Genomic DNA, 8,563 nt, shown 5'->3' on the forward strand with positions numbered 1-8,563 from the left:
AAATCTGATTACCAAAGGCAACCTGCTCAAATTAAAAAATGAAAAGTCAGTAGCAGAAAAGAACAACAAAAACACGTACAATTGTGAAGAAATCAAGTGTGGACACAGAAGATAAATTATCAACCATGGAAGCAGTTATTGCAGTTGCAGGTAATTGAAGTAATAAGGAAGATGGTTTAAGGATGGCCTTGAATTTCTAATTATTGAGGAAATAAGGAAGATGGTTTAAGGATGGCCTTGAATTTCTAATTATTGAGGAAATGGGATCTGGTAGGTCTGTTTCATAATGCTGTAATTCTGCGACACAACTCCAGATGAGGTATTCCTTGCAGTTCCTTTCTGTACGTAGAGCTATCTTCTTGAGTTTGCTTCATGTGGATATAAAATACCTCTGTGGAAGCACCTCCCTTAAGTTAGGATAAATTTAAAAAAAAAAAAATCTTTAGATTTTTTAAATCTTTTAAATCTTGAGATGATATTAAACAAAATGTTATGGGTGATGGGTGTAGCTTGCTGTGGAGGAGTCAGTTCTCTTTTTCTCTTTTGGAGTCTGATGCTTCATTTGTGTCTGTGCCTAGGCAAACCGGGACGCAGTGATCAGCCGAGCCCCAGACCAGCAGGATGACCGAGCCGTCAGCCTCCAGGATGCCTCTGCAGTCTACGACCTCCTCAGCATCACACTGGGCAGAAGAGGGCAGTATGTGATGCTGTCTGAGGTACCTCCTCCGCACTCTGCCTCAGCTGCCCCTTGAAACGTGCTGGCAAAGCCCCTCTTTGCAGTAACTTGATGGGGAACATGAAAATGAAGCACACCAGTTGGCAATTAGTAGAAATAGCTGCAGACCTGTGGCAGCACAGGCATGAAGCGCACACAGAACTTTTGAGACATTGACATAATTTGTGTGGGCACTTGAACAAAGTGGCTGCCATTTGAGGTGATGAGGTATGCTAGCAAGTCCCATTAACTGAGAAGAGGAAAATGGTGTCTTAAAAAAAAAAAAACAAAAAACAAACCCCCGAAAAACACCTGGGTCCTGGGCCACAACAGATTGTTTCCTGACCCAAGCAGCAGTCTTGATGAAAGGTATAATGAGGAAAATAAATAAAGAAAATTCTGATATTTCTCTTGTCATTTCTTTCTCAGTGCTTGGAGAGAGCCATGAAGTTTGCATTTGATGAGTTTCACCTCTGGTACCAGCTTGCCCTGTCCATGGTAGCTTGTGGAAAGGTAAGGTTCAAACTGAAGGACTTAGAAAGGGCACATTTTCCTCTGGCTGAGTGTATCTAGATTACTTGTTTGAATGTGCAAATCCATGTATTTTGTGAGAGTAGGGGCCATCAGGCAACTATGTTGAAGGACAGTGCTCTCCTTTTAGTCTCCGATTGCACTTTGTGGTCAGGTGCATGCATTTGGTATTGAGTAGTGTTCTTTCCATGTCATGTTTGTTTCTCATTATCAGGGAGAAAATGGGTTTTGTGCATCCGTGCAGGATGCTAAGTGTTATACAGCTGTCCGTTCTCTGCAGGTTCAACAGAGAATGTTGTGCTTCGTACAAGAAAGAACTGATGTCTAAAACTCAACTCACTCTGTGTCTTTGGGCAGTTGACTTAAGCTGCAGTTTCTCCATATGATCAAGGAAATGTTAATGTTTTGTCATAGAGAGCTTGCAAGGTTTAATATTTTTGAAATGCTCGGTGCAAAATAAACTTCAGAAAAAGAAAGCATGTGTGAATATTGGAATGGTCATGTGTTTTAGTATAAGTGTTGTTTTAAAATTAGTATATTTGTCAAAGTTATCAGTAAACATTGAGATGGCTGAAATCTGGTTGTGAAAGTTAGGCAGTGGCAGCAGGAGCTGGTTTTTTATTAGTGTTAAAAGAGTGGACTTACTGTAAGAAATGTAGATGGTACAAAATGTAACCTTCCTGGAGTCCCCACCTCCACTTTTTAGAGGTATGAGCGAATTGATGCTATGCACTGGTAGACCACTTAATGTGGTCATATATTCTGTGCCCATGCAGTGTACAGGAATCCATGGAGACCACCAACTAGCAGTCATCTGGCACATTGCAGGTACTACAGTCCTTTTATGCGTATAAGCTGAGCTGGAAACAGTGGCTTTGGCATGGAAATGGGAGATGAATCTGCAGTGGTGTGCTTTTGTAAAGAAATTGTCATCTTGTGATGTATAAGTGGCTGCAAAACTTTGAAAATGTCTGAAGGGATTCCTTGACTTCTGTGAACATAGGCAAGGCCTTATGTTGGAAGACTGTCAGTTGTTAAGCATTTTACTTCAAGAAAATGGCAGAAAACCAAGAGAAAGTCTAATAAAGACCATCAAATATGGCTAAGGGTACAGTAAGCAGGACTGTGGAGAGACTGAAATGATTAAGAGAAACAAGTCTTCAAGAGCTCTTAAAAGAAGGGGTTAATCTTGTTTGTGGTGGTTAGGACAAGATGTGATGGCTTCCAGTTGCAGCAACACAAATTCATGTGTCCTATTAAGAGGCAAAAAAGGATAGTGGAACACTGGAAAAAGATTGCCCTGTGGAGGTTGTGTGGAGCCTGCATCATTGAGCATCTGTAGAACACCCCGGGCAAATATGTAGTGCCACCTCTGTGAGGCACCAGGGGTGTACTCGGTGGGACCTTGCACACTCTTGACTCTGTTGTGGAACTCTACAGTTGTCTCTTTTTGAATAGAACAGATAGAGGTGATTTATGAGATACTAAAGCTTTGGCAACACATATTAGATCAGCAGGGAGCTGAAGGGAGATATTTAGACAGAAAGAACCTTGCAGATTCCTACAGAAGTTCAGTACAAGCATTTCAAAATCCAATTCCAAGTATGAAAACAATGGCTAGACTCAATCATGTATAAGGAAACCTGAAGCTACTAATGGAATCCTTAAACAATGAGCTTGATGACATAGTGCTAATACCTTGCACTGGTCTATGTCAGGTCGGGGGTTTACAAGTCATCTCCAGCTCTCCTTGGCATTCAGCTGGAGTTAGCACAGTCCTGCCCTCTGTGTCTTTACAAATCCTCCGGATACCTGATCTCTTGATACTGAGGACAATGACTACATGGGCTATGGTGGAAAGACACAGTATCTTCCCATAAACACAGGGCTTGTCTGGGAGCTTTATTGGCTTTTTACAAGTTGTGTGGCCTGTTTCTCAACAGCAGATAATGCTGTAGCTCTAGTAATCTGCTGGAGAGCAAGTCTAGATTTTTAACTGCCAATGGTTGAGAGTGAGTGTATGCAGAGAATAATTGTGGTTCAGTCATAGGTTAGTATGATGATTAGAAATGCAACCTGATCTTTACCTTCTAATAACTTGTATGGCAATTCTGTCCCTGTCCCTATATGTCTGCATACCTCTTCACCTTCCCTAGAAATTACTGAATATATGGTACTTTAAAAAAAAAAAAAAAAAAATGGCAACACAAGTATCCATCTCTATAACTGCTCTGTCTTTTCAGATTTTCAAGTATGTCATGTCTTTTTGCCTGTACTTTAAATATTTACAAGGTAAAATGTCCTAATCTTGCCTGTTGATGTAAAAGCTCTAAATGTTCTGAGCCCTATATAGGTCAGAGGGAATTCCCTTACCCAGCAGTCCCATCTGTGCAGTATTTCGCTTCTAATCCCAAAGTATTCCCTGAGGATTCCTGTTGTATACTCTGCAATGCGTCATCTTGCTAATGGGAAATGTGGCATACATTTTTATGTTGCTTTGGAGCTTGATAGCAGGACAGAGTTCATTTAAAAGTAAGTGCTCCAGCGTTGCAGAAAGAACTGATGAGAAAACAGTGTGGTCTGTCTAGACTGCAGAATGCAGAGTACACTTGAGCTTTTATAGGTAAAGATCTGTTTTCACCTGTCTCAGTCACAGCCAATTCCTGATCTCATTTCTTGGTAATGAAATCTCACATCCTGCAGCATTACTCGTTCGGCACTACAGCAAATCATGCTCATAAATCCTGGGCACAACAGGAACAGTTCTATCAAGCTGTAAATGCTGGAAACTTTGGTTTATCTTTTTTTTTTTTAATATGTTTTTAGGATTTTCACATTTTGACCTTCTTGAAAGTGCTGTAAAATCCTATCTTACCTTCTATTCTACACTGAATTTAACTAGTGTTACTTTTATTTTGTTTATTCATCTTCAGATTAAGTCAATCAAGTCGAGTTTCGAAGTCGTTTAGTCCTTTGCCAGCCAAAAATTGCCAAATGGTGATTGTCATTTTTCACAAGTGATCAGTCAATGTCAAGCCAGTCACCTAGGCTCATTACTGCATGTAGGCTTGAGTTTACACATTATTCTGAAAAGCATGTGTCTTAACAAAAATAGGCACATCACTTCAGTAAGTTCCTGCAGGCCTTGGGGCTTCTAAAACAGTGAATGAAAAAACTCAGAGAAGCATAACCTTCCTGTCTGTCTTTTATCCATTTAAGTGGTGGATATAATGAAGTAACAGCAATTTCACTTTCCTGTGTTTCTCAGCAACTTGCATAATGAGAAAGATGGTGCGGTCTGGTTGTTTTTTAACCCGTTCTTAGAAATGCCTGTTATACTGAGCTGTATATTCTCTAAACAAAGAAGGCATGTATACTTAAATTACTGAAATCCACCATTACATTTGGAAGACTTATGTAGGCAATTTTAGATGAAATGCTGAGAAACCCTAGACAATGGCAAAGACATGGTGATAGTTGTCCTGTGTCACCAAGTGCAGTTCTGGATAGGCAAAAGAGGTTTAAATTAGTCTAATGCTGTACCCTTGTTCTTGTAGTGCTGGAAAACTGAATGCTGAGTTCTTCAAAGATGCTTTAAGTTGTTTCCGCTGGTAATAACCTTGGCAATGTGGTAATACAACAGCTAGAGGCTGAGTGGGCATAGCAGCTCCCTGGCTCTGCTGCCATGCATGGACAGGCTGGAGCCTGATTGGCGAGTGGTATGATAGCCGGATGCCATCTGGCAGAGTCCTCAGGCAGTGAGATGAGCCACTGTCCTGCTGCCAGAGTAAAATGAGTGCAGACAGTTGCATCTGTTTGTCTCAAGATTTTGAAAAAGTGACCAGTATTCAGCAGCATGGGGAAAGGAAGGACCAAACTCTCATTTACAGAGTAGAGATGACTTTGTAGTCTTGACAGTGGTGAAGAGAAAGAGAGCTACTTGGGGCAGACTTGTTCTGTGCTGCTGCTTTCCAGCTAAACACTTTCCACTGGAGGTCATGCAGGTTACCAACACACAGCTCTCCTGCAGACTAGGAGCTCTACCAACATTTCTGAAGTTGGAGGCAAAATTGTCATAGTGTCTAGATGATGTATTACAAGCACAAGGGATGTGAAATAGGGTCCTTGTGCACTCACAAGCATTTCATTGGCCTTGGACCAGTTGGATCAGTTACATGTTCCTTGTTCAGATTTCTGTCCCCTTCCACACCTAATACCCTCACACAGGACCTAGCCTTGGTGTTCCAAGTGTCACTGGAGTTCTCTGGGAGTAGAGATTCAGCAGTGCATCGTGAGTGGGCACTAGGTTAAATTTATGGTATTTAAGAAAGTCTTCTAGATCTGCATTGTGTCTTTTTTACCTGTCAAACTGCTTAAGGGAAAGATAAACTGTGAAAATATGTGCCTTCAACAACATGAGGCAACACCAATGCCTCTCTTTTACCTACTACCCAAGGAGATGAGATTTGTATTTAGTGACAATGATTTGCTGTTTTCCTAGGGGTAGTGAGGGAGAGATTCTTCAAGGATAGCTGTGAAATTCTTCTGTGAACAATGAGTCTACTTTGTCTAAAAGTGCTGGGTGCCCTGACTGAGCCATTCAACTCTCATGAGTCTTAATCTCTCATGTCCAGTGAATGTTTATTGTTGTTTGGTGTATGGAGTGCGTAGAAGAATTTTCACGCTCACGTTTAATGTTTCTGCTCAAAAAACCCCCACAACACAATTTGGTTAGTGACTTAAGAGCTTTGGGATGTGTGTTTTTTGAGAGGAGGGGTGGGTAGCAATATAGCCTTAGCCAGCTGAAGGAAGGCTGGAGCATCTGCTAGGAGAGGATAATCTGCTTTTACCCCTCATACTGTATACTCCTTGAGGGGATGAAGTGCATCAAAAAGTGACTAAAGAAGAGCTCAGGAACAATTAAAGGGTCTGTGGGGAAAAGCCTCTGTGAGAGCTCAGTGGAGCTGGAAGTGGGTACCTGGAGGCAAGGGCTGTGTTCAGCAGGCCTTGTATTGCTGATGTGTTCCAGGGGTGCCTGGCACAAAGCTCTCCAGCCCCTGGGAACATTGTCAGCTCAGTGCTCGCCTTGAGGATAGCAATTGTGTGACTTCAGAAACAGCTGCATTGTTGCTCATCACCCCCAGCCCCTGATAGCCCATACTGAGGACACCATAGGAACAATGGTCAACATTACCACATAGATAGATAGATAGATAGGCTTGGCAGTAAGGAATATAAGCTCCAAGCATGGTACCTTGCAAAAGCAGGCAGATAAAGCAGCTTTCAATTACATGAAGTGCTCCTTTCTGCTCATACCCTTTATGTTTGTTCGTGTTTAAGGCACAGAGGAAAAAATCGTCATGCTTGTCTACCTGAATGGTTTTCTTAATCACATAACGATTCAAGAGGTGTCTTGTGTTATACAAGGGAAAATAATCGCATCCTCCTTGGCTTATGTCATTCAGCTGTGTTTCTGAGGGAGCAGGCTCCAGCTCTTCCCAGAGCTAATCTTGCAGTGTCACTGTGCTACCCTTGGCTGCTCAGCAGTTGGAGATGTTGCAGCCTTGCCCAGGGCTTGTTCTGGCAGCATTTTTATGGTTTTGAAACCAGTCTTACACAGCCATGAACTTTGATTTTGGAGCCCTTAGCAAGTTGCTAATACATACGGGTCATAGCCAAATAATGACAAGCTAATGTCTGAGCTGCTCATATCTGTGTTGCACCCAAAAAAAAGGAATCTTCCCCTTATTTAAACAGTGCAGCAAAAGCAGATGTCTCTAAGTGCTTCGAGGAGCTTCAAGTTTGACTCAGCCATGCCTGTACTGCCAACATACAGCTTTCCAGAAGGTTAGAAGGAAAGTTATAAATATATTTAATACATAATTCTGCAGCAACAGCAGACAAATTTTATGATTTAGGCTGTTCCTTCTGTTGGTTTCCTTGCAAAAGCTTAGGCTGTTGCTAGGCAACTGGCATAAAAAAAAGTACATTTCTCTTTGTATTGCAGGCAGGAACCTTGGGAGCAACAGAGGCCTCAGATGGCTCCTTAAATAGCATTGCTGGGGAACGAAAGTTAAAATATTGAACATCCATTGGTTAAAGATCGTGTTACAAAGGTCAGCTATCTAGAGGATATTCAATAGTTTGGTTTCGTTTGGCGCAAAGGAAAGATTAGAAGGGAGTTCGCCTGTATGCTGTAGATAGGACAAAAAATGGAAATTTCCTAAGATGCCTGGCTGTCAAGCAGAATACCTAGGTGGGCTATATAATTACCTTCAGGCTTAACTCTCTTTCCTTGACAGAAAGTGTGAAGTGAGGTGTTTGTCAAGGACAAATGTATGCTTATAGATCTTAGAATTTAAGAGGTACTTTTAAGAGGTTGTGTTGGAAGCTGCTTAACTCCAATGCTGTAATTTGCTAAACATGAGGTAAAAGAAAAGGGAGAGAATTGGTCCTTGTGTTAAGAGAAGTAAATATCTTAGGGGAATAATGTTAATGCTGAGGGGTTCACAGAAATCTCCGAATTCAGTTGAAGAGTAACACTAGAACAACTAATTCCAGAGTTCTCAATTGCTGGCTCACATTGTCATCTTTCTGTGTTGGTTCAAGGTCATTTATAGTTAAATGTCTGTGAATCCCAGGATACAGGGAATATTAATTCTTGTATAGTGATGAAAGATTTCCTCTCCTTCCCCATAATCCCTTTGAAATAATGCAGTTTTTAAAGTCAGGTAGGATGATGCTAGAAATATAGCAGTACTGGTTGTGGAGATTCATCTCTACTAAACTACCAGGTGAATTGGGAATGAGGTTGTCTACCAAACCACCACTGTGAGGTGAAAAGTTTTTCCCTCTGGCTAAAAAGTATTGCCAAAGAAGCAAAAAAACTAGAAAAGTCTTTGGAACCTTTGCAAGGGGAGAGCAATTATTTATAGCGTGTCAAAGTTTGTCTGGCATGATTTACTGTCTGGGAATTCTTCTTTCTTTTACATATGAAACAAGTTCCTAACATCCTTCTTTTGTTGCTTTGGTATAGTGAGAGAGCAGAGGAGGGGAAAGAAAATTACGCTGGAGTAAGCTAGGAAAACCAGCATTTGGGCAGCATCTATGAGTTTATCATAACTGATGGCAAGACCTCATGTACAAGAATCTTTGAGGAGTATTGTCTTCATGTTTCATTATTGAATTAGTAAATGGGGAATGAGAATTGTGTTCTGTATTTGGATAGTTGTTTTTCTTTACATTTTACTCCCTTAAAGGATTCAAAACCATGGCTGCTGTAATTACTTAGGGGAAGGTATCTTCTCCTTCCTTCTC

At 41.2% G+C, this 8,563-nt stretch overlaps 1 protein-coding gene across 4 annotated transcripts in view; it reads left to right on the top strand.

The window, feature by feature from the left end:
- Nucleotides 1-8,563, top strand: part of TTC7A (tetratricopeptide repeat domain 7A) — a 171,622-nt gene that overhangs the window by 43,408 nt on the left and 119,651 nt on the right. For all 4 annotated transcript variants that reach the window (XM_017811687.1, XM_017811688.1, XM_017811691.1 and 1 more), the window contains 2 exons: nucleotides 579-716; nucleotides 1,145-1,228. In XM_017811687.1, coding sequence (XP_017667176.1) covers nucleotides 579-716; nucleotides 1,145-1,228 — 222 coding nt within the window. The remainder of the gene's footprint in view (nucleotides 1-578; nucleotides 717-1,144; nucleotides 1,229-8,563) is intronic.

The sequence above is a fragment of the Lepidothrix coronata genome, unplaced genomic scaffold, assembly GCF_001604755.1.
Source record: "Lepidothrix coronata isolate B3197 unplaced genomic scaffold, Lepidothrix_coronata-1.0 Scaffold33, whole genome shotgun sequence".
Classification (NCBI taxonomy): Eukaryota; Metazoa; Chordata; class Aves; order Passeriformes; family Pipridae; genus Lepidothrix; species Lepidothrix coronata.